The sequence below is a fragment of the Chiloscyllium plagiosum genome, unplaced genomic scaffold, assembly GCF_037043375.1.
Source record: "Chiloscyllium plagiosum isolate Xiang-an unplaced genomic scaffold, Cpla_swu_hap1 HiC_scaffold_36, whole genome shotgun sequence".
NCBI classification, from domain to species: Eukaryota; Metazoa; Chordata; class Chondrichthyes; order Orectolobiformes; family Hemiscylliidae; genus Chiloscyllium; species Chiloscyllium plagiosum.
Genome location: NW_028270174.1, coordinates 31,628,891 through 31,655,649, shown reverse-complemented (window position 1 = coordinate 31,655,649; position 26,759 = coordinate 31,628,891). Strand labels below are relative to the sequence as shown.

The 26,759-nt window shown below is 42.9% G+C and overlaps 1 protein-coding gene across 11 annotated transcripts in view; it reads left to right on the top strand.

Moving 5' to 3' along the window:
* The window catches only part of inpp4b (inositol polyphosphate-4-phosphatase type II B), a 969,352-nt gene that overhangs the window by 936,660 nt on the left and 5,933 nt on the right, over window positions 1-26,759 (top strand). For 5 of the 11 annotated variants that reach the window (XM_043674146.2, XM_043674149.2, XM_043674143.2 and 2 more), the window contains one exon: window positions 24,244-25,216. The exons of 3 other annotated variants lie outside the window; for them this stretch is intronic. In XM_043674146.2, the coding sequence (XP_043530081.1) occupies window positions 24,244-24,412 (169 nt within the window). In that variant the 3' untranslated portion in view covers window positions 24,413-25,216. Of the gene's footprint in view, window positions 1-24,243; window positions 25,217-26,759 lie in introns of those variants that run through there. 3 more of the 11 variants (XM_087980070.1, XM_087980072.1, XM_087980073.1) reach the window with 3 other exon arrangements.

Below are 26,759 nucleotides of genomic sequence, written 5' to 3'. Positions count from 1 at the left end.
AAATCCTATATCTTATAACCTTTTCCAACACTTTACCAACAACCAAAGTAAGGCCCACTGGTCTATAGTTAACAGGGTTGTCTCTACTCCCTTTCTTGAAGAAGGGAACAATTACTTCCCTCCAGTCTTCTAGTTCTATTCCTGTAGACAATGATGACACAAAGATCAAAGTTAAAGACTCAGCAATCTCCTCCCTAGCTTCCCAGAGAATCCTAGGATAAATCCCATTCAGCTCAGGGGATTTATCTATTTTCACACTTTCTAGATTTCTAACACCTCCTCCTTGTGAACCTCAATTCTATCTAGTCTAGTAGCCTGTTTCTCAGTATTCTCCTTGACAGCATTGTCTTTTTCCAGTGTGAAAACTGATGAAAAATATTCATTTAGTGCTTCCCCTATCTCCTCCAACTCCATGCACAACTTCCCACAACTGTCCTTAATTGACCCTAATCTTACTCCAGTCATTCTTTATCCCTTACATACTTATAGAAAGCTTTAGGGGTTTTCCTGATCCTATCTGCCAACAAGTTCTTATGTCCCCTCCTTGCTCATCTTAGCTCTCTCTTTAAGTCTTTCCTGGCTACCTTGTAACTGTCAATCGTCCTAACTGAGCCTTCACATCTCACCCTAACATAAGCTGCCTTCTTCCTCTTGACAAGCAATTCAACTTCCTTAGTAAACCACGACTCCTGCACCCAACAGCCTCCTCCCTATTTGACAAGTACATATCTATTAAGGACACACAGTGGCTGTTCCTTGAATAAGCTCCACATTTCTAAAGTGCCCGTCCCTTGCAGTTTCCTTCCCCATCCTATGCATCCTAAATCTTGTCTAATTGCATTGTAATTGCCTTTCCCCCAGTTGTAGCTCTTGCCCTCCAGTGTATACCTATCCTTTTACATCGCTAAAGTAAACATAACTGAATTGTGATCACTATCAACAAAGTGCTTACCTACCTCCAAATCTAATACCTGGCTGGGTTCATTAACCAGTACCAAATCTAATGTGGCCTTGCCCCTTGTTGGTCTTTCTACATACTGTCAGACAACCCTCCTGCACACAATGGACAAAAACTGACCCATCTAAAGTAATTGAACTATAGTATTCCTAGTCAATATTTGGGAAGTTGAAGTCCCCCATGATGACTAACCTGTCATTCTCACTCCTATCGAGAATCATCTGTCCTGTCCTTTCCGCCTTAACTCTGGAACTATTCGGAGGCTGATAGAAAACTCCCAACAGGGGTACCTCCTCTTTCCTGTTTCTAATCTCAGCCCGTATTCAGTTGACAAGTCCTCAAATGTCCTTTCTGCAGCCGTAATACTGTCTTGACTAACAATGCTACCCCCCCAACCCCCTGCTTTTGCTATCTTCCCTGTTCTTACTGAAACATCTAAATCTCAGAACCTGCAACAACCATTTCTGCCTCTGTATAATCCATGTCCCTGAAATGGCCACAACATCAAAATCCCAGGTACCGACTGCAAGTTCAGCCACCTTATTCCGGATGCTCTTGGCATTGAAATAGGCACACTTCAAAACAACTTCTTGCTTGCTGGTGCCCTTTTACAAACCTGAAACCTTACTTCGGATCTCCCTACTCTCAACCTCCTGTATAATTGAACTACAGTTTGGGTTCCCATCCCCCTGCTAAATTAGTTTAAATCCACCCAAAGAGCATTAGCAAATCCACCCCCCCCCCCCCCCCCCCCCCCCCTCAGGATATTGGTACCCCTCTGGTTCAGGTGAAGACCATCCTGTTTGTAGAGGTCCCACCTCTCCCAGAAAGACCCCCAATTATCCAGGAATCTAATACCCTCCCTCCTGCACCATCCCTGTAGCCATATGTTCAACTCCTCTCTGTCTCTATTCCTCACCTTGCTAGCACATGGCACGGGCAACAAGTCAGAGATAACAGTTCTTTCTGAATTGCTATCTGCATTCTCCCCAGTGAAAGACACCAGTCATGCTGCAACCACTACGGTAGTAGTGTCAGATAACTAGTCAGACAAAGGCAATCAGAATGCATGTATTAAGGTTGATTTGTTGATGCTTCTGTGATTATGATATGAGTTAATTTGTACATCTGGTTTGGAAATGTTATTTTGTGATGAATTTTATTTTTGCCTTGTGGCAAGGTGATCACTGCTATGGTCAGTGTTAGGAGAAGGATAGATGGGGTCATATTGATAAATAAGGAATTGGGATTGTGTTTTCTGTTAGGATGAGTAGATCAGAAAAGGCTTTATGTACTCCTCATCCTCTTCTCACATCACTTCAAATTGTTGACATTAGCTGATGAGAAGATGGAAGATGATGGCATGGAAGCCATAGAATATAGGGAAATAGATGGTGACATCTTAAAAAATGCCCATATCACAGAGGAGGAAGTGCTGGATGTCTTGAAACACATATAAAAGTGGATAAATCCCCAGGACCTGATCAGGTGTACCCTAGAACTCTGTGAGAAACTAGGGAAGTAATTGCTGGGCCTTTTGCTGAGATATTTTTATCATCGATAGTCACATGTGAGGTGCCGGAAGACTGGAGAATATCTAACGTCGTGCCACTATTTAAGAAAGGTGATAAGAACAACCAGGGAACTATAGACCAGTGAGCATGACGTCGGTGGTGGGCAAGTTGTTGGAGGGAATCCTGAGGGACAGGATGTACATGTATTTGGAAAGGCAAGGGCTGATTAGGGATAGCCAAAATGGCTTTGTGTGTGTGAAATCATGTCTCACAAACTTGACTGAGTTTTTTGAAGTAACAAAGAGGATTAGTGAGGGCAGAGCAGTGGACATGATCGATATGGACTTCAGTAAAACGCTCAGTAAGGTTCCCCATGAGAGACTGGTGTGAAAGGTTAGATGTCATGGAATACAGGGAAAACATTTGGATATAGAACTGGCTGAAAGGTAGAAGACAGAGGGTGGTGGAGGAGGGTTGTTTTTCAGACTGGAGGCCTGTGACCAGTGGAGTGTCACACGGATTGGTGCTGGGTCCACTACATTTTCTCATTTATATAAATGATTTGGATGTGAGCAAAAGAGGTACAAATAGTAAGTTTGCAGATGACACCAAAATTGGAGGTGTAGTGGATAGCGAAGAAGGTTATCTTGGATTACAATGGGATCAGCCAATGGACTGAGGAGTGACAGATGGGGTTTAATTTAGATAAATGCGAGGTGCTGCATTTTGGGAAAGTAAATCTTAGCAGGTCCGAGGGAGTGTTGCTGAGCGAAGAGACCTTGGAGTGCAGGTTCATAGCTCCTTGAAAGTGGAATTGCAGGTAGATAGGATAATGAAGAAAGCATTAGGTGTGTTGTCCTTTATTGGTTAGAGTATTGAGTACAGGCGTTGGGAGGTCATGTTGCGGCTGTACAGTGCATTGGTTAGGCCACTGTTGGAATATTGCGTGCAGTTCTGGTCTCCTTCCTATTGGAAGGATATTGTAAAACTTGAAAGGGTTCAGAAAAGATTTACAAGGATGTAGCCAGGATTGGAGGATTTGAGCCGTAGGGAGAGGTTGAATAGACCGGAGCTGTTTTTTCTGGAGTGTCAGAGGCTGAGGGGTAACCTTATCGAGGTTTATAAAATCATGAGGAGCATGGATAGGGCGAATAGACAACGTCTTTTCCCCTAAGTTGGGGGGACTGCAGAACTACAGGGCATAGGTTTAGGGTGAGAGGGGAAAGATATAAGGGGCACCACAGAGGATGGTGTGCATATGGAATGGGCTGCCAGAGGAAGTGGTGGAGGCTAGTACAATTACAACATTTAAAAGGCATCTGGATGGGTATATGAATAGGAAGGGTTTGGAGGGATATGGGCGGGATGCTGGCATGTGGGATTAGATTAGGTTGGAATATCTGGTTGACATGGACGAGTTGGACCAAATGGTGTGTTTCTCTGCTGTTCATCTCTATGACTTCATGACTTCTGTGCCCTCATGTTCAGAAGATTGTGCACCATGCATCAGACTATCATGGATTTTGACAAGCAGTTTAGAAGTATTGCAGGATTTGTCCACAGCAGTCAAGAAAATAGAAACGTGATCTCAGTAGCCCTCTGGCCTGCTCCATTTTGTGTGGTAAGATTGTTTCAAAGAATAGCCTTTGCAATATAGCTGTCACGCTCTGCACTGTCGTGGTGATTTATAGGCTAATGGCAAAGAGAGCTTCATAGGATGAAAGCATCTGATGCAAGGACACCAGGCATTGCTCTGCATCATGCATTATGTATAGTCACACCCAGATTGGAGCCAGAGTCTTTAATGCAACAATATACTGTGTTCTTCCATTCCTGCTCTTAACAGCGCACAACTTCATCCATATATGTGGGAAAGGATACAAACCAATCATATCAACTCACATCAACTGTCAATATCAAAGTAAATTGAGAAATTAAACAGTATAGACAGTTAAAAGACAGTAAATGTAAAATACACAGAAGCATAATTGTCTGGTCTTTTACAAGATTTGTGTGATTCAAAATCTACCAAAAGCTGCAGAGCTCATTTAATTAACTGCTGAAGGGTCAACCTCACATTCTTGTCCTGTGCCAACTTGCTCAAGTGACTGGTTCACCATTGCAATAATACAATTCAAGCTTCTCTCCACATTCACCCATCCTTTGTCCTAGAAAAAAAATTATGTTTTATATGGATATCAGAAAAAGATTTTCACTTCTATCACTGTTCATGCTATATATGTCAAGAAATTCATAAATAGTTATTCATTACTGTATTAATTGTTCTGATGAAGGGATTTACAATTTATCAGGTATAAAAGATAGGTTTATGAGGGGACTGATTTATGAAAAATAAGTCAGAAAGATAAGACTGTGGGCTTTGATAGGAATCTGCATATCTGTAACCAGTAGGTCTCTTTTCTCTTTTTTTATTCATTTTTGGGATGTGGGCTTCACTGACTGGCCAGCATTTATTGCCTGTCCCTAGTTCCCCTTGAGAAGATGGTGGTGAGCTGCCTTCTTGAACTGCTGCAGTCCATATACTATAGGTTGACCCACAATGCCCTGAGGGAGGGCAATCCAGAATTTTCACCCAGCGACAGTGAAAGAATGATGATATATATCCATGGTTTGGAGATGCCGGTGTTGGACTGGAGTATACAAAGTTAAAAATCACACAAGAGGAGATAGTCCATAGACTATAGGCTATAACCTAGTGTTGTGTGACATATTTCCAAGTCAGGATAGAGAGCAACTTGGAAGAAATTTGCAGGAGGTGGTGTTTCCATGTTTCTGCTGCCCTTGTCCTGTAAAATGCAAGTGGTTGTGGGTTTGGAAGGTGCGGTCTAAGATTTTTGGTGCATTTTTACAGTGCAGTTTGTAGATAGACCACACTTCTGTGACTGAGCATTGATAGTGTTGGGATTGGTTCTTGTGGATATGATACCAATCAAGTGGTCTGCTTTGTCTTAGATAGTGTCAAACTTCTCAAGTGTTGTTGGAGATGCATTCTCCAGGCAAGCAAGGAGTGTTCCATCAGCCTCCTGCCTCATACCTTGTAGATGATGGACAAGCTGTGGGGACTCAGAAGATAAGTTACTCGCTGCAATATTCCTAGCCTCTGACATGCTCATTTAGCCACTGTGTTTATGTGATGAGTCCAATTGAGTTTCTGGTCAATGGTCACCTCAAGGACGTTGATACTAGTATTTTCAGTGATGGTAACACCTTTGAATGTCAAGGGCCAATGTTTAGATAGTTTCTTGTAATATGAATATTACTTGCTACTAGTCAGCCCAAGAGTCAAGGAGTGTGGTGCTGGAAAGTCACAGCCAGTCAGGCAACATCTGAGGAGCAGGAGAATTGAAGTTTTGAGCATAAGCCTTTCAGCAGGAATGAGGCTTGTGGGCCAAGGGAGATAAGTAGGAGAGGGGTGGGACTGGGGGAAGGCAGCTGAGAGTGCGATAGGTCGATGAAGGTGGGGGTGAAAGTGATAGGTCAGAGAGGAGGGTGGAGCAGATAGGTGGGAAGGAACATGGACAGATAGGGCTGTTCAAGAGGGCAGTGCTAAGTTGGAAGATTGGGACTCGGATAAGGTGGGGGAAGAGGAAATGGGGAAACTAGTGAAATACACATTGATCCCATGTGGTTGCAGGGTCCCAAGGAAGATGAGGTGTTTTTTCCTCCAGGCATCGGGTGGTTAGGGTTTGGCGATGGAGGAGGCCCAGGACCTGCATGTCTTTGGCGGAGTGGGAGGAGGAGTTAAAGTGTTCAGCCAAATTGCAGTGGAGTTGGTTAGTGCCAGTGTCCCAGAGATGTTCTCTGAAGCAATCCGCAAGTTGGCCTCTTGTCTCACCAATGTAGAGGTTACCATATTGGGTGCAACGGATACAGTAGATTAGATGTATGGAAGTACAGGTAAATTTCTGTCGCATGTGGAAGGATCCTTTGGGACCGTGTACGGAGGTGAGAGCAGAGGTGCGGGCACAGGCTTTGCGCCTCTTGCGGTAGCAGGGGAAGGTTCCTGGAGGGGATGGTGGGTTGGTGGAGGACGTGGACCTGACAAGGGAGTCGCAGAGGGAATGTTCTCGCTGAAACACAGATAGGGGTGGGGAGGGAAGTGTATTTCTGATGGTGGGGTCTGCTTGTAGGTGGCAGAAATGGCGAAGGATAATGCAATGTATCCGGAGGTTGGTGGGGTAGAAGATGAGGACTGGGGAGTTCTCGCCTTGTTGTGATTGGAGGGGTGGAGGTGTGAGAAGTGGAGGAAATGTGCTGGAAGGCATCGTTGACCACGTGGGAGGGAAAATTGTGGTCTTTGAAGAAGGAGGCCATCTCGGATGTTCTAGGGTGGAATTGGTCCTCCTGAGAGCAGATGCAGCGGAGACAGAGGAATTGAGAAAAAAGGATAGCGTTTTTACAGGAGGCAGGATGGGAAGAGGTGTAGTCCAGGTAACTGTGGGTTTGTAGTAGATATCCGTGTTGAGTCGGTCACCGAAAATGGAGATAGAGAGGTCCAGAAAGGGGAGGGAGGTGTCTGAGATGATCTAGGCAAACTTGAGGTCGGGGTGGATGGTGTTTGTGAAGTTGATGAACTGTTCAACCTCCTCGTGAGAGCATGAGGTAGTGCCAATACAGTCATTAATGTAGCAGAGGAAAAGGTGGAAAATGATGCTAGTATCGCTGCAGAAGATGCTGAAAAATGTGTTGCTGGAAAAGCGCAGCAGGAGCAGGAGAATTGACGTTTCGGGCATAAGCCTTTCTTCAGGAATGAGGAAGGTGTGCCAAGTAGGCTAAGATAAAAGGTAGGGAGGAGGGACTTGGGGGAGGGGCGTTGGGAATGCGATAGGTGGAAGGAGGTTAAGGTGAGGGTGATAGGCCGGAGAGGGGGTGGGGGCGCAGAGGTCGGGAAGAAGATTGCAGGTCAAGAAGACAGTGCTGAGTCCGAGGGTTGGGACTGAGATAAGGTGGGGGGAGGGGAAATGAGGAAGCTGGAGAAATCTGCATTCATCCTTTGTGGTTGGAGGGTTCAGAGGCAGAAGATGAGGCGCTCTTCCTCCAGGCGTCGTGTTGCCATGGTCTGGCGATGGAGGAGGCCAAGGATCTGCATGTCCTTGACGGAGTGGGAGGGGGAGTTAAAGTGTTCAGCCACGGGGCATTTGGGTTGGTTGGTGCGGGTGTCCCAGAGGTGTTCTCTGAAACGTTCCGCAAGTAGGCGGCCTGTCTCCCCAATGTAGAGGAAGCCACATCGGGTACAGCGGATGCAATAAATGATGTGTGTGGAGGTGCAGGTGAATTTGTGATGGATATGGAAGGGTCCCTTGGGGACTTGGAGGGAAGTGAGGGGGGAGGTGCGGGCGCAAGTTTTGCATTTCTTGCAGTTGCAGGGGAAGGTGTCAGGAGTGGAGTGGAGTGGAGGTTGGGTTGGTGGGGGATGTGGACCTGACGAGGGAGTCGCGCAGGGAGTGGTCTTTCCGGAACACTGATATGGGATGGGAGGGAAATATATCCTTGGTGGTGGGGTCTGTTTGGAGGTGGCGGAAATGACGAAGGATGATACGATGTATCTGGAGGTTGGTGGGGTGGTAGGTGAGGATCAGTGGGGTTCTGTCCTGGTGGCGATTGGAGGGGCGGGGTTCAAGGGAGGAGATGCGGTGGAGAGCATCGTCAACCACATCTGAGGGGAAATTGCAGTCTTTGAAGAAGGAGGATGTTGCCTGACCTGCTGCACTTTTCCAGCAACACATTTTTCAGCTCTGATCTCCAGCATCTGCAATCCTCACTTTCTCCTAGCTGAGGAAGATGGACTGTTCCATGTGCCTGATGAAGAGGCAGGCATAGCTGGGCCCATGCGGGTGCCCATGACTATCCCTTTGGTCTGGCGGAAGTGGGAGGATTGGAAGGAAAAATTGTCGACAGTGATGACCAGTTCAGCCAATCAAATGAGTGTCAATAGAAGGGAACTGGTTGCGTCGGCCTGAGAAGGAGAAATGGAGGGCTTGGAGGCCTTCATCATGATGGATTGATGTGTACAGGCACTGGTTGTCCTTGGCGAAGATATGGCATTGGGGGCCAGAGAAATTAAAGTCATAGAGGGCATGGTTGGTGTCCTGAATATAGGTGGGGAGGTCCTAGACTAAGGGGGGACAGGATGGTGTCAAGGTATGCAGAGATAGGTTCAGTTGGGCAGGAGCAGACATAGACAATGGGTCAACCGGGGCAGTCAGGTTTGTGAATATTGGGTAGGAGGTCGCATCAGGTTGTGCAGAGTTAGTGGACTATGAGGTGGAGGCTGTGGATGAGAGATCCCCAGAGGTAATGGGGTTGTGGATGGTCTGGGAGATGATGGTTTGGTGATGGGAGGTGAGGTCATGGTCAAGTGGACAATACGAGTTGGGACCTGGCTTCAGTCGCATAGAGGTTGGTGCGCCAAACTACATTGGTATCTGCCTGACAATGTGGCAAATTGCATAAGTATTTGCAGTACACAAAAAGCAAGACAAATCCAACCCAGCTTATTACTGCCCTAGTTTACTCTCAATCATCAGTAAAGTGATGGAAATTGCTGTCAACAAGCAACACCTGCTCAGCAATAACCTGTTGATGATGTTCATTTTGGGGTTTTGCCAGGGTCAATCTGCTCTTCACCTCAATATAGCCTTGGTTCAAACATGGACAAAAGAGCTGAATTTTAGAGGTGAAGTGAAAGTCTCAACCCTTGACACCAAAGCCACATTTGACGACTGTGGCTTGTCAGCTATTTTGATGGTGATGTTGGGATTGAGCAGAGGGTGAGAGGTTGGAGTGGGTGAGGGGGGTGGAGAGGTTGAGGCAGTCTATGTTACGGCAGTTGGAAGTAAAGAGATTAAGGGCGGATAACAGACAGGCACGGGGTGTCCAGATGGATGGGGTGTGTTGGAGGCATGAGAAGGGGTGCTCGGAGGGTGGGCGGGAGTCTTGATGGAAAAAGTAAGCGCGGAGGTGGCAGAAGAAGTGTTCAATGTCGCAACGCATGTCGAACTCATGGATCCACAAGCATAGTGAGATGAAAGTGAGGCCCTTACTGAGGACTGATCATTCATCCCTCAGTGAGGGGAGTTCTGGGTGGATACCCATTGATTCAGGTTTTGCTAAGGCTCCTTGATGCCACAGTCGTCAAATGTGGCTTTGGTGTCAAGGGTTGAGACTTTCACTTCACCTCTAAAATTCAGCTCTTTTGTCCATGTTTGAACCAAGGCTATATTGAGGTGAAGAGCAGATTGACCCTGGCAAAACCCCAAAATGAACATCATCAACAGGTTATTGCTGAGCAGGTGTTGCTTGTTGACAGCAATTTCCATCACTTTACTGATGATTGAGAGTAAACTAGGGCAGTAATAAGCTGGGTTGGATTTGTCTTGCTTTTTGTGTACTGGAAATACTTATGCAATTTGCCACATTGTCAGGCAGATACCAATGTTGTAACTGTACTGGAAGAGCTTAGTTGGGAGAGCAGCAAGTTCTGGATCACAATTATTCAGTACTATTGAAGGAATGTTTTAAGAATTAATTAATTGATTCATTCGTTATTTATTGCTGTTGTTTTTTGCATGCAGTACAGACAGATTGTACCGTACAAAGTGTATAAGGGAAGCACATCAGAGTGCAGAATACAGTGTCACAGCTGCAGAGAAGATGCAGAGAGAGAGATAAGAATTAACACGTGAGAGGTCCATTCAAAACGCTGATAACAGCAGAGAAGAACCGTTCTTGAATCTGTTCATACATGTCACAGTGCTTCCAACTGTTTCTTGATATCACATGGAGTGAATCTAATTGGCTGAAGACTAGAATATATGATTCTGGGGACAACTGAAGGGGGCCGAGATGGATCATCCACTCGGCACTTCTGGTTGAAGATTGCTGTCAGATTTTCTCTCACATTTAAAATTTCAAATTAAATGAATACCAAGGTAATATTTAGTCGACAGTTCAAAATTACTCTTGACTTGTTACAAGTTGACAGTCTGACTGAGAGGAGCCAAACTGTAACATTGGAAATGGAAATGTCACACTGATTTAATAGGGATTTCTATACTGAGGTTGGCATTCTGACACATTGTTTTGATAAACAGCCAGTTTAACTTTGTATCTTCGCAACTGGGGTAAAGAAGTGGTACTCTATGAAAGTGGATGTATATGAATTATTCAATAATTGCTCTGAAAATACAAAAGTTATCAATGAAACGTGTAAATTATAGATAGGTAACAACATGTTAAAGGTATGCAGTTAATTACTTTTGATTCAGGCAGGCTGGTATTTATTCCTGATGAAGGGCTTTTGCCCGAAACGTCGATTTTGCTGCTCGTCGGATGCTCTGTATTTGGAGGCAGATAGAAAATATCTGTGAATTATGGAAATATTTTTGAAAATATAAAAGGACCAACTGGCTTCATAAATAATTAAACTTTCTGTCTGTAAAAGGGCAGCTGGTGTAACTTATCAACTTAAAAAGGCAGTTCTGCTTGTTTGTACGTCTGGCATGAAGCCTTGACTTCAGGGGATGCATGCCATAAATTTGCCTTTCTGATTCCTGTAACCTTCTGCCTGTTGATTTAAATTGTTATCTTCTCACATGTACCAAAATTTCGCTATTATATTATTCCCACATCATTTTGACAACATAAGCATTTGATGACATTGTAACAGAATATTTGAACAGTTTTGAAAAGTATTTCAAAAAGTACCACATTAGATCTTTTAGCAAAACTGAGGCCCATATAATACAAAGTTAAAGACTAATTCTTTTGATAAATTATTAATGTAGATTTGAGTATATATTTTCAAATTTTGCAGGTGGCATAATATTCATAAATATGGAAAACAATGAGAATAGTGAGACACTTTAGAGTATAGTAACATATATAACAGACTGACAAAATTGGCAAGCTCTTTGCAAATATAATGCAGTGAGCATTGAAGTAATTCATTTGGTTGGAAGAGTTTTGTGAGTCAATATAATGGCAGTTCAGGAAGTGGGATGTACATACACAAGATTTTGAATGTAGAAGGACAAGATCATAAATGGTTTTTAAAAACTGTATCATGGCTTTATAAACCATAGCTTACCAGGACGAGGCATCAAGGCAAGATTCTTACTTGGCAGCGGTGAGTTCTTATTAAGGGAGCTACTTATCCAGGGTACCAACTTCCCACACACTCCATCCATGGACTATGGCATCGACATGTGCCAGCCTCTAGAACTCTCATGCCACATCTCCAGTCCATTCACAAGACATTTCTGCAATTCAACATTGCATCTCATGACACAACTATCATTGTAATGCTGCAAGAAAGACGTTTGGCACACAGAAAGACTCACCCAACTCACGGACTGGACCCGGCTGCATTTTGTGGGTTCTTCAACTGATCTCTTAGCACTCACTCTCTTTAAGCCTACTGGATGCTCGCAGCATCACTGCTTTGCATAGCCTTTTTGTGCCTCGCCCCTCAACCAGAGATACCAGACTCTCAGTACTGCTGTAATACTGTGCTGTTGTGCATGTCAGAATGGAGTTAGACTTCATTTAGGGTTCCCCCATGGTAAGTCCAGTGTGGCATCCAATATAAATCTAGGGGCTTGGACACAATTAATCAGCCACTCAGGACAGTACGAGTCAGGATTCTTGCCTTATGAGGGGTGAGGAGCGGAATGTCAGGCAGCTCGCCATCTGTTTTGATTCTTTCTACACTATTATGGATTGTTTTTCTTCTGGAATGATTGATTTATTGTTGTCACATGTACTGAGATATAGTGAAAAACGTTGTGTGCTTTACAGGCAGATCTTACAATACAAAGTGCATCAGGATAGCAAACAGAATGCAGAATACAGTATTACAGTCACAGAGAAGGTCTTAAGAAGGACATACCTGGATTTCCTGTATAGATCAGGATTGCACAACATGTATTCCTCAGTGCTGGACTTGAGTAAGGAGTAGATCTCCCAGATCATCCATTGTTTATGGTTGGGGTACGTTCAGCATACAGTCTTCTACATATTTACTAATGAGGTCTGTGATGTTAGTAGCATGTTCATTTAGGATGGGCCCCTGAGATCATGAATGTGGATCAGTCCACTGCCTCTAAGCAATCCAGTGGAGGCCCTTCTGTTGCTTCAGACCAACACTGCACTACTTTCTGTACTGGATTTTCAAGTATCGATTTCTACTTGTAAGCTGGGAGGAGAAGCATTGCATTGTAATCTGATTTTCCAAAATGTGGAGCAGATATGGAGCAGTAAGCATCTTTGGTTGTATAGCAATGGTCAAGGATGTTCAGACCTCTAGTGGGACAGGAAATGACAGAATAACTTAAATTATCTGAAACCCCAACAGATTTTATCAACTTAATGATGCTGTTCCAAATACTTGGCACAAAAGATAAAATCAACCACAGGGTCTTGCAGAAGAGAACTCAGAGAGAGATCAGCATGGACCTGCTTCTTTGAGTCCAGTAGCTTTTTCAACTGCCTGATTGCTTTCAGTGTATAGCTGGACCAAAGAAAAACTGAGCTGGGAGGACTGGCCACTCCCCTTTAATTGCACAAAGTCCCTTGATTGCATTTTCAAAGATAATGTTATGCAGGGCAGCACTGCGCCAACAGTGCTTCTCCAGGTGCACAAAGGCCTTTTAAAGATAGCATTAGTACCAGGAATGTCAGTCTATTTTTGGAGTTGTGTTCCAGAAATGCCGAATAGTGGAGTGGGGCTCGAGCCAGACAGGAGGGCTGCCAGATAGTTAATGAGATGAGCTTGATAAGAAACGGCAAGAAAACCTTCTTGACCTCACGGAGAGAAACTGTCCATGAAACATGTCAAAAATGGTATTTAACCAATATTTAACCAATAATTGTCAGATTCAGCCCTATATCAATGATTAGTGATCTAAAGGAAGGATTGTTTATTAAAGAATAACAGGATAGCGGGAGAACTCTTCATTCACATGTTACCTGATTATCAACTCTGCCGCAGATACTACATCACGCATTAGCTTGCATCACATTTTGTGCTGATGCATACCAAATTAACTGCATATTCAAAAAATTGTTAAACATTACAGTAAAATAAATGTTGCACAGAGTAATGTCACAACAATTTCCTGTTCCTCCACAAGGCAAAAATATTTTAATGAACTTGCTCAGACATGTTATTGCACGCAGACATAGGGGCATTTAGACGGCACCTTTGTATAACGTACTGTCCCCAGGTTGGGGAAAGATGCTGAGATGTCCCGAGTGAGTGAGTGAGTAGGCATTGCACAGGGCATGCAGGGTTACAGTTGTCGAGGGTATGGGAAAATGAGTGAAGCAAGATGTTGCATACAATAGTGAGAGTCACAGAGTTTTGGTGGGAAATGGGTGCAGTAAGAGACATAGAGTGAGGTAAGGTAGCAGAGAGACTTGGAGCAGTCAATATTACCAACCTTCTTACTGCACTGCTGGGCAATTCCACCAGACCACAGAAACTACACAGACTTGGATGGCAACATCAGACCAACCGCAGCTAGCAGGGTCTGATGTGTGGTCTCCTCTACTGGTTCAGGGAAATAGGATGCAAAGCTCTAACCACCAGGTCTGTGGGTCCCTGTCCACAAAGCTGTGGGTCCCTGTCCACAAAGTATTGTACAAGGTTCCCCTTATCTGCCATGTCTGGGGCAAGCAAATCAAAATGGACAGAGCAGCTCTGGAAACTACATTTCTTGACCAGTTGCATGATGGAACCAGGAAAATGTCGGAACCAGGAATCCCAGCAGTGTTGAGCACCTGGTTTTGATGAATGAAGAATTGGGCTAGCCTTGGACAATCCAGATGCAGCAGGGAAGTGGTATTTAGTTAATGTTTGGGATTAATCCACTTTATCTGTGTGGAGAGAAATTATCCATGAAATTTAACAAAAATGCCGTTTAACTGATTTTGTGGTAAGCTTCAGTCTGGGGCTGCCTTTCTCTTGGATGCACATAAAGCAAAGTTGTTCTGTCAATGTTGTGGATTTGTCTGAGTTGTAGATGCACAGAATCTCCTGCTGACAACTGTTCCAATTTGGAAGGTTTGCAGATTTACCCAAGTTGTGAATTGAATAAATTGCTTTCAGCGAGCAGTAAAATTCTCCAAGCTTAGCTTTGCATTTTTGATAAATATATTTGATGCAATCTTCCCAGCTTTTGGAATGATGTGGACCATGGCAAGAATCAGGGAAAATTGGGTGAGATGTCTAGCAAAGTGCATCTCAATGGCAACAACAAAAAAATGATAATTTTGCAACCAAGTGTTGAACAGTGAGATTGGATTCTCATTAGTAAGTGATGAGATACCTAATAGCATGACTTATCACTAGTCAATAGCCTTATAATTGCTTCATATCGCCTCATTAATGCGCTGTTGCCCATTCTGCCCCACACTGGATAGAAACTAGATGTCAAGAATTACCAACATGAAAGTCAGTGTGATAATCTGGCGACTCCAGCTTGCTCCTTGCTCCTCTGGATCTCCATGGTGGGCACTAAGTATCTCAGGGCACACTTTATGGGCAGTGACTGCACTCACCTCACATCCATGGTATTTGGCATCTGGCATGTACCAGCCTCACCACATTATCTTGATAGATCTCTGATCCACTTAGATTATGATTTTACTCTTTCACGCTGTCCTTTGAAGTATAGATTAGATTATATTACTTACAGTGTGGAAACAGGCCCTTCGGCCCAACAAATCCACACTGACCTGCCGAAGCGCAATCCACCCATACCCCTACATTTACCCCTTACCTAACACTACGGGCAATTTAGCATGGCCAATTCACCTTACCTGCACATCTTTGGACTGTGGGAGGAAACCGGAGCACCCGGAGGAAACCCACGCAGACACAGGGAGAACGTGCAAACGCCACACAGTCAGTCGCCTGAGGCGGGAATTGAATCCGGATCTCTGGCGCTGTTAGGCAACAGTGCTAACCACTGTGCCAGCGTGCCTGGCACCTTTCAGTGTAAGGTTGCTGCCAGGAGACTTTGCAGACAGGGACAGGCGGTCATTTCATACGGTTGTCTCAGAGTTACTCATTCACTCTGTTACCACTCAGTCCCAAAGTACTTAATTGAATACTCACAACACCTCTGTCTTGACTTAGCTCCTTTCTGCTTTTACTCCTCAGCCAAGTCTAACAGACTCATAGCACTTCTATTTTGTTTTGCCATTCAGCACAAACACAAAGCCAGGTAACTTGTTAGATTGTCAGTAGCTATTAGTCCAGAGGAGTAGTTTTCAGTCCTATGACACAGCCTTCAGTTAGGGCTCCCATCACAGCAAGTTAAGGACTATCTCTGATATCGTTCTAGGGGCTTGGGCACAGCCAGTTCACCACTCTGGGTGGTCAGGGCCACAATGCCTAAAACTCTGAGGTCCGAGGAATGAGCCACAGTCACTCCTGGGAGTTGGTCCACTAAAGTTCAAGGGGGGAAAAACACGGGTCGGTGCAGCAGGAGGGAAGTTGCGGAACTTAAATTGGGGTATCACAGGTAGGATGATGGGATGCAAAAGGGATTACATTTGAGAAAAGTGGCAACTCAATACATTAGACCAAAAGGTGTAGGAGCATCAATAGATCATTCAAACATCATGTCTACTCCAGCATTCAATGAGATCATGGCTAATCTGATAATCTTCAACTTCACTTTCCTGCTTTTCCCCATAACCCTTAATCCTCTTAAAAATCTGATTATTTCAGCCTTGAATGTATTTAATAACCAAATCTCAACAGCCCTCTGCAGGAAACAATTCCACTGAGACACAGCCCTCTGAGAGGAGTATCCTCCTTATCTCTATCAAAAATGTATGACCACTTATTCTGAGATTATGTTGTCTGAACAAAGAGCAAAGAAAATTTACAACCCAGGAACAGCAACCTTAGCCGTTCCAAATCCACTGTCTAAACCTGAGGCCCAATTCCGAAGCATCTGTATCCTTCTGCTCCCCACCTACTCGTGCATCTGTCCAAACGTACTTTAAATGAATTTACTGTGCCTGCCTCTACCACCTCTGCTGGCAATGCGTTCCAGGCTCCTACCACCTTTGTGTAAAGTACTTGCCGCGTGTATCCCCCTTTAACTTTTCACCTCTCACCTTGAAAACATGACCTCTCGTTTTTGAATCCTTTACCCTGGGAAAAAGCTTATCACTATCTACCCTGTCTGTACCCTTCATGATTTTGTTGACCTCAATCAGGTCCCCCCCATCTCCTTTTTTCTAATGAAAACAATCCTAATCTACTCAACCTCTCTTCATAGCTAGCACCTTCCATACCAGGCAACATCTTGTAAACCTTCTCTGCACCCTCTCCAAAGCGTCCACATCCTTTTGGTAATGTGGCAACTAGAACTGTACACAGTAGTCTCCATAAGATATAGGAGTGGCAGTAAGGCCATTCGGCCCATTGAGTCCACTCCACCATTTAATCATGGCTGATGGGCATTTCAACTCCACTTACCCGCATTCTCCCCGTAGCCCTTAATTCCTTGTGACATCAAGAATTTATCAATCTCTGCCTTGAAGACATTTAGCGTCCCGGCCTCCACTGCACTCCGCGGCAATGAATTCCACAGGCCCACCACTCTCTGACTGAAGAAATGTCTCTGCATTTCTGTTCCGAATTGACCCCCTCTAATTCTAAGGCTGTGCCCACAGGTCCTAGTCTCCTCGCCTAACGGTAACAATTTCCTAGCATCCACACTTTCCAAGCCATGTATTATCTTATAAGTTTCTATTAGATCTCCCCTTAACCTTCTAAACTCCAATGAATACAATCCCAGGATCCTCAGCCGTTCCTCGTATGTTAGACCTACCATTCCAGGGATCATCCGTGTGAATCTCCACTGGACACGCTCCAGTGCCAGTATGTCCTTCCTGAGGTGTGGGGCCCAAAACTGGACACAGTACTCCAAATGGGGCCTAACCAGAGCTTTATAAAGTCTCAGTAGCACATTGCTGCTTTTACATTCCAACCCTCTTGAGATAAATGACAACATTGCATTCGCTTTCTTAATCACGGATTCAACCTGCATGTTTACCTTTAGAGAATCCTTGACTAGCACTCCCAGATCCCTTTGTACTTTGGCTTTATGAATTTTCTCACTGTTTAGAAAGTAGTCCATGCTTGTATTTTTTTTTCCAAAGTGCAAGACCTCGCATTTGCTCACATTGAATTTCATCAGCTATTTCCTGGACCACTCTCCCAAACTGTCTAGATCCTTCTGCAGCCTCCCCACTTCCTCAGTACTACCTGTCTGTCCACCTAACTTCGTATCATCGGCAAACTTTGCTAGAATGCCCCCAGTCCCTTCATCCAGATCATTAATATATAACGTGAACAGCTGCGGCCCCAACACTGAACCCTGTGGGACACCGCTTGTCACCGGCTGCCATTCCAAAAAAGAATGCGCCCGAACCAATGACTTGTACAATTTTTACATGACCTGCCAGCTCTTATACTCAATACTCCGTTCAATGAAGGCAAGCATACCATATGCCTTCTTGACCACTCTATCTGCCTGTGCAGCCACTTTCAGGGTACAATGGACCTGAACTCCCAGATTTCTCTGCTGGTCAACTTTTCCCAAGGCTCTTCCGTTTACTGTATAATTCGTTCTAGAATTAGACTTCCCAAAATGCATCACCTCATATTTTTCTGGATTGAACTCCATCTGCCACTTCTCCTCCCAACTCTCCAGTCTATCTATATTCTCCTGTATTATTTGACAGTTCCCTATGTTTTTTGCTATTCCACCAATCTTAGTGTCATCTGCAAACTTGCTGATCATACCAAGTGCCCTCTTCCAGATCATGTATGTATATCACAAATAACAGTGACCCCAGCACTGACCCCTGTGGAGCCCTGTTGCTCAACTAGTTCTTTATCCACTTAGCTAGAACATCCTGCACACCATGTGACTTCACTTTCTCCATTTGTCTACCATGGGGAACCTTATCAAATGCTTTACTAAAGTCCATGTACATAATATCTCCAGCCCTTCCTTTATCTATCAACTTGGTCAGTTCCTCAAAGAACTCTATTAAGTTGGTAAGGCACGATCTCCCCTGCATAAAACCATGTTGCCTATTAGTGATAAGCCCATTCTATTCCAAACATAATTAGATTTTATCCCTCAGTACCTTGTCCAGCAACTTTCCCACCACTGGCATCAGGCTCACTTGTCTGTAGTTACCTGGAATATCCCTACTATCCTTCATGTACAGGGGGACAACATGAGCAATCCTCCGATCCTCCAGCACTTCAACTGTGTTTAAGGATGCTACAAAGATATCTGTCAACACCCCAGCTAGTTCCTCTCTCGCCTCCCTCAGCAACTTGGGATAGATCCCATCCGGTCCTGGGGATTTGTCCACCTTAATATCCTTTAGCCTACCCAACACATCTTCCCTCCTGTCAATGTGATCCAGAGTAAACAAACTTCTATCTCTAATCTCAGCATTCATCCCCTCCAGTTCCTCAGTGAATACTGATGCAAAGTAATCATTGAGAATCTCACCCATTTTCTCAGGTTCGACACACAACCTTCCTGCCTTCTCCTTCAGTGGACCAACCCTTTCTCTGGTTATCCTCATGCTTCTTATATATGAATAAAAGGCCTTGGGATTCTCCTTAATTCTGCTCGCTAAAGTTATTTCATGACCCCTTTTAGCCCGCTTGATTCCTTATTTAAGATTGGTCCCGAAATTCTTCCAAGGCCCGTTCTGTTCTTAGCTTCCTGGGCCTTAGGTATGCTTCCCTTTTCCTGTTGGCTAGTCGTACAATTTCTCCTGTCATCCACAGTTCACAAATCTTGCTTTTCCTATCCCTTGTTTTCAAAGAGACATGCCTATCCTGCACCATCTTCAACCTATCTTTGAAAGCCTCTCACATATCGAATGTGAACGTCCTTTCAAATAGCTGCTCCCAATCCACATTTCCCAGCTCCTGCCAAATTTTAATAATTGGACTTGGCCCGGTTTAGTACTCTTCCCTTAGGACCACTCTCATCTTTGTCTAAGAGTATTCTAAAACTAAGTCTGATCCTAAAGTCTCCCACAAAGGGATGAACCTTTCTGCCTCTACTCTGTCGAGCCCCTTAAAAATTGTGTATGTTTCAATAAAGTGACCTCTCATTCTTCTAAATTCCAATGTTTACAGGCTAACCCATTCAGGCTCTCGTCATAAGACTATTCATCCATATCTATTATCAGTCTTGTGAAATTTCTCTGCACTTCCTCCAATGCCATTATTATCTTTCCTTAGATAAGGAGCCCAAAACTGTTAACAGTATTCCAGCGATGGTCTGACTAGTGCTTTGTGTAGTTTTAGAAAAGCTTCAACAAAGGTTTTCTCTCATTGGAGAGAAAGTGGTAATGTGGGAGATGTGCTGGTAGTCATCAATAGTCAATAATACTGTTCCATCAGGGGACAATGAACTGCTGGATCTGGCATGTTTAACAGCAATGTACGTTTCATTCCTCTCTTAGTATCTATCTCAAGTGTTTCTGGACATTTTGACATTAGCTCATGTTCACATTTGCCCTGTGTCATATGTATCAAAATGATCAGGTAACAATATTGATTGATAAGAAAATGAAAAAACAAAGAGTCATTTGGTCAGGTGGCCAAATTCCAAAACTTTGCTGCATCAGACGATGGGAAGAAATGAATTCTACCTTGACAGTGGGCCAGCTGTAGAATCAGAGGAGCATAAAGTGTGGAGTGCCCGATACCTTCCCAACACAGTCAAATTTAGTCAGGGGCAGCAAGAATTGGCACTATTGGTACTTCACCAGTATCCAGTACAAAGGAGGGTGGTGGGCTGGGGATACCGACACTATATGAACAAGCCATGCGGAAAAACACTGGTGATTCCTGGTAGATTTGATGTCGGCGGTGGGGCTTGGAGGGAGATGGGGGGAACAGTCTGTCCTTCTAATTACTCAATATGTGGATGATGGAGCCCTTCCTTCCCCCACAGCCCCACTGCAATACACAACTACAGCAACGTTCTCAGCCCAGCCTCCTGTAATGTGATTGTTATTTTCATGGACAGAATTTCCCTTTAAAGCCTCTGAATTCCCTGCCATCTGGTTCAAATGAGGCCAAAACTGTGTTTGTTCTAATGGTGGTTGCATTCAATTTTTGAGCTGAGTTTTCACAGCCATGTTTGGAAGTGAAAGAGCTGGCAGGGTGACAGGAGAAGGCAATGGGGGAGTGCATGATGTCTTCCCTCTACCCTACTTCCCTCTTGAAGTGGTAGGTAGGGACCTCAGCTCAAGCTATCCATCAGGCTTTGAATTAGGTTACTTGCAAGCACAGTTTTTTTAAAAATTTACTTCTGGAATATGGACATCGCTGTCTGGGTCAGCATTTATTGTCTGTCCCTAGTTTTGGTGGTGAGCTGCCTTCTTGGTCCACTATAGTCCAAGCCTTCATAGCGAATTATACAACTGAGTGACTAGCTAGCCATTTGAGAGTATTCCACCATCTGCTATGGTGAGATTTGAACCTGGGTCCCCAGAACATTAGCTGATTTTCTGGATTAATAGCCTCACCATAAATGCCTGGGCCATCACCTCCCCTCGAACGTTCTATCCCTACAGGCATTATCTCCACATCCAGCCTTCCAATGGGTATCCAGCAGCTACTTTGCTTCTTGGGCAGTACATGGCCCCTAGAGGGATCTCCAGGAGTGAAGGCTGTCACTGTGCTTACATCGCTGTGGCAGGAATAAACTCCTCTTAACTTCCTCCCACCTGTGACTGGCCTTGGCTTCTTCACATAAACATTTCTTCAGGAATACTTTGAAGTGCCTTCTGCATGATTCCATCACACTGAAGCTGCTGAGATTCCAATCTTCTATGGGGGGAGGATGAATATGCCCTCAGAGACTAGCAGCAGCCTGTTAAATGCTATTCCAGAATCCTGGAGCTCACTAGTGTGTGGTTAGCTCTCAGCTTCAGCCTGTAATGAGAACTTGATCCCCAATATCAAAATTCAATCCAATGCTTTTCATTACTGGATCTCATTGGCTGTGTGAGCAGTGGAAATAGGTTTTACTGTAGCTTACTTTAGCAAATTCCTTTATAATTTTGAACATGCCTCCGAGATCTTTTAAGGTTCTTAGAAAAGATAATATTTTATGAGAGACATTTTATTAACTCAACACCCTAAGGTACTAAGTCAATGCTGTGTACCTATGAAGTACTGTTGCTATTGTAATGTAGAATCACATAATGCAGGAAATATCTGTTTTGTTCCCATAAAATATTTTCTAATTAAAGTTGAACCAAAGGCTGAGTTGTGTAGATAACTAAAATGGTTAGAAGAAAATTGAGGATAATGCTTATAAAAATGAAAACTGTTAAAAGTAGAAGAAAAACACAAAATGGGTTAGGAACAGTTCAAAAGTAACTTAAAGTTTATTAAAAATCCAGCTAATGAGAAATTCTAAAGCCTTTTATGTTTCAGAATGAGGGATACTGAAAGAATGGGGTGGTTTCAAAATGAAGAAGGGAGTCTTGCTCTTGAGGTTGAGGAATTATCGCAGATATTTAATAAATAACTTGACTTCCACATTCATGAGGAAGGGTTTAAGCCACGAGTTTATATCTATATGTCCTATTTCTTCAGTTATGCATGTATTCTTGCGTTATTGTTCAGAATGAAATTAATTAATCTGTGCGCTTTGGTTTGACTTGTGTGCTGTAATTATTCTTACATTGATTACTCCAAAAGCTGTGGCACTAACTTTGCATTTGTTTTCAGGTCCTACAGATACTGTGCATAATTGCTTACCTTGTTCATAGCCCTATATTATAGGGTGTTTTACTATCTTCTGGGAGGGTGTTCTGGAATTCCATGTCCAGCATCCGTTGGCTATCATTTTGCTACCAATCAAATGGGAGGAAGGTGTTTATGTGGTGTGCTCTTTGATAATTGCCAAGCTGTTTCCTGCATATTTTGTTATCTGTCAGCTTTTGCAGTGACCTCTTTTGTGCTTTATATTCTTTGGAAAAGTGTCAACTACTTTCAACTTCATTGTGGCCACTTTTTTGACAATATCCTTTTAAAACTGTACTGCTGCCCTTTAAGAGTTGTTGACATGTTTGACCTTTCGTCTCCCCCAGCTCTCCATTCTCTTGTATGATGAGTAAACAGTACCAAATCCAAACTATGGTCAAATAATAAGTGAAACTTAATTCTTATGCCCGCCTATCATTTAAAATTCCTGCAACTATTCTAAAGGAAAATTGTCATTGAATGATAGAGAGTTTAGAACTCTGCAAAGGTAGAACATTTGCTGAGACAGCTCAAGTTTATTTCAAGCATTTAAATTTGGTTTTGTTGCTTAAGTGCAGTGAATTTGGTTACAGAAAAGAAAGCACAGCATGTTAAATCACTGGAGCATGCAGATCCTTCATCGAGTTAATATTTTTGCTTACTATATTTCAGTTGTCCTGGTGAAATTCATCAATCTCATTCATAGCTCCGACTTTTGCTGTTAATTGCTTTGTGTGCTTCCAACAACTTTTTGGCATCTTATCGATATTTTTATTTTTTAACTATTCTGTGTTATGAGATACTTCTGAAACAGGTGGGACTCGAATCTGGGCCTCCTGTTTCAGAGGCAGGGGTGCTACTGCCATCTTATACAATTAACTATACTTTCCATCGCCACTAATTCCTGTAGTCCACCTCAATTGGAATCACCTCAATAATTTCATTTTGTAGCAATTTGTTGCCTTTGGCTCGTGTTATGCATTGTATTACTGTTAAGATTTACTTTAAAGTGTTTTACATAAAATCCTCATTTGAACCAGAATAGCCTAGCCACTACCTACAATGATTTTACTTGAGTCCATATCCTGTTATCTCAAGAGTATTTCAAGCTTCCAACTTTGCCTCCTTTCTATTTCTCAAGGAAATAATTTCCCCACAGAAATTTCCAATGGAAATATATTCAAGTGACATCATTTTTTATGGACTCTGAACTCTAACTTCCAATCCTTGACCTTTACTTAATTAACACATCTATGCTGTTTGCTTATTTGAGCAGAAAGTGAGGACTGCAGATGCTGGAGATCAGAGCTGAAAATGTGTTGCTGGAAAAGTGCAGCAGGTCAGGCAGCATCCAAGGAACAAGAGAATCGACGTTTCGGGCATAAGCCCTTCTTCAGGAATGCTTATGCCCGAAACGTCGATTTTCTTGTTCCTTGAATGCTGCCTGACCTGCTGCGCTTTTCCAGCAACACATTTTCAGCTGTTTGCTTATTTGTCCAATACCAAGTTTCATTGAGTTAGCTGTTCTCCAACATTATGTAGCATCATCAATAGCTAGTGAGAGGTGAAGTTGTTGGCTACTTTAATCTATCAGCTTTCATCATGATTTTTTTGTATACAGTATCAACGTTAAGTTGTTTCCAATAATGGACTCAGAGTCTTACAGGAGTATCTGAGAATTCACAGGAAAAAGTCTGTAGCTGAAAGAGTTGTGTAAATCCCCTCATGAAGTTTCATTTTTTAATATTCATGTCCAATTTTCTTCAGTCATAGCATCCTTTATAAGCTTTTGCCCCTGCCTTGCATGTGAGGCCTGTCTTTCCTGGAGCACAACAATCATCTCTAATTAATGAATAATTTTGAAGTAACATTCTTTTCTTTTCACTTTTTGCTGTGCATTACTGGCCTTCCTGTCTGACTAACAGCAGTTATGCCAAAGGAACAGTGAATGACACCGATGACCCTGAGGCAGTCTCTGATAACAGACCAACTTCAAGCCACTTCTATCCTGTCGCCTTGCTGCTTGTCAGTTCACACTTGTTGGTAGTGTGGCTGATTTTAAGTCTTGCTTTACTCTTGGCCAAATATCAATAAAATGCACTTGTTTACTACATCATTTTGTAACTAACAATGTATCCATGTAGATATATATGACTTGGTTTGTAACAGAACTAACATGTTTGTAAGTCTTAAGTAATTGTACTCCTGTGTTTGGGAAACTGTCTGAACAAATTAATTTATCTCGATGTCTTTGCGTCAATACATTTTTTTGCTTATTTTGTACCAATTTGTTGCTTCTGGCTCAAGTTATGCTTTGCGTTACTATTAAGATCTACTTTCAGGTGTTTTACATAAAATCCTGGTCTGTTATTCCAAACGGGTGACTACAGTAATTGTAAAAGATATTTGTTTTCTTAAAATAGCAAAATATTATTAAAAAATGTAAATGTATAAAATCATGCTATATTTTTGGTCAGAAATCTATTGACAGCAGTCCTAAATAAAAAAAATTAGTTCATTGAATCAGAAACATGCTGAAAATCTTTGTAAATAATTTATATGTTTGATTTGATGTACACGAAAAGAGATGCAAGGTCTGTTTCATCTATGAAATGTAATAATTTTAAAAGGTTACAGCCCCATTCCAGAGAGTGCAATATGAGCACATACTTTATGTACTTCCTTTGTTGCATGATTTCAATTCATACTGAAAAGACATTTGAAATCCTGGGATGTACATGAGTTTTTTTGAAACTAACCTCTGACCTCACTAAGCTATTAATGATGCGATATCCAGTGAACGTGAGTGGGAAATCACATATCAGGAAGCTGAATTCGGCTGGAATTTTTTTTTATTTCAAAAATATATTTTATTCATAAAAATATCTTCACATACATGCACAGACCCTAGGATACTGGTAGACAGTCCCTGGCCATGTGAGTGATGAGTGGAGAGGTGGGGGTAATCAGAAACAATGGTGGTTGCATGAATGAGAATTTATGGTAGGGTTACTAAAGGATATTTAAAGGATTTTACCAGGTCTGAATCCTTATAGGATATATTTGGACTGAAACAAGTTGACAAAGCTTCTGCCTGCCTTACATGACCTTGACACTGCCAGAAAGCTGCAGTTAAGATGGCATTGATACAAATACCTTGGGATCATTACAAATCAGGAGAATTTAGTTAATCAAATTTGTGGTTTTTAATCAGTTTCAAAATAGTGCAATTATATATATTAAAATAATGTTGTTAGTACATCCATTATGCAAGCATAGATGGGAATTGAGCATGGGGACCTTGAAGAATCCCCTCATTACATATGAAGGAATTGCCTGAAAGTTTAATTATTTGCTGGGTAATTCCCCTATGTGTGGGATTCTCAAAAAGTTAGCTTTTAAATTGGAGACTTTGGATTGTTTGATTAAATTAAGTAAAATATTTACTCAGGAAATGCTCAACTATGAAAAACATTGTGTAACTCCTGAATGACTATTAAATTAATCCCATACTTACCCATAGACTCTGAGATGACCTGCTCCCCCAGACTGAAAACCCCATTTCCCCTCTGCTGAACCCAACTCCTACCCTTCTTATCAGATCAAAACTGACACCTCACTCGCCCCTACTGGACTGACCTGACTCAGTCCAACCACCACTGGACCTGACTAGACTAGACCATCCAACCCCGCCCACCACGACCACCACTGAACCTAAGGCCACAGCTCCAGACGTAACATCTAGTCTTCCCATCATGGCATTCAGATTTTTCACACACAATGTGATCTACCCTAAACACTTCATCACTTGTCTTGCCATCTTACAACCTACATTATTCACACTTGGCATTCTAACTCCTATCCAGGTAACAAGTTACATTGCTAGCACGCTATCTACCTGGCACCCTACGCAGCTGGCATCTACCAACGTATTACCCTACCCCAAACATATCTGGCTTCCTACTTCTGGCATAATTTACCTTTTCCAGCTGGCACCCTACTTACCTGTCACCCTATCCTAATACCCATCTGTCACCCTATTTTCCCAGCTCCCTAATGTCACATTTGCCTACTCAGCGTTTGACAACAGCTGTAAAACTGGCTGTCAGAACCTTTACATTTCAGGTGACCGCTAGGAAAAGGTACCCCTGATTGGAATCTCCTTTCAGAATTGTAGAGCTCCCTCCCTTCATAAAAAAGGACCAGTGTGACAATCTGCATAAAATTAACCCTCCTCAGAAAATCTAACCCGTGATGTCAATGTTTCTTAAAGCTGCAATGTACAGTTTAACTATATAGGCTGCCATTATACCTGGCAGCAGGATCTTGTTCAGAGCAATTTATAATTTGTATGATACTTGGGCAATTTGTTATTTGTGCCTGGTATAATTACAGGGAACCTTGCAACTTGGAGTGAAATGAGCCCAGAATAAGTATGACC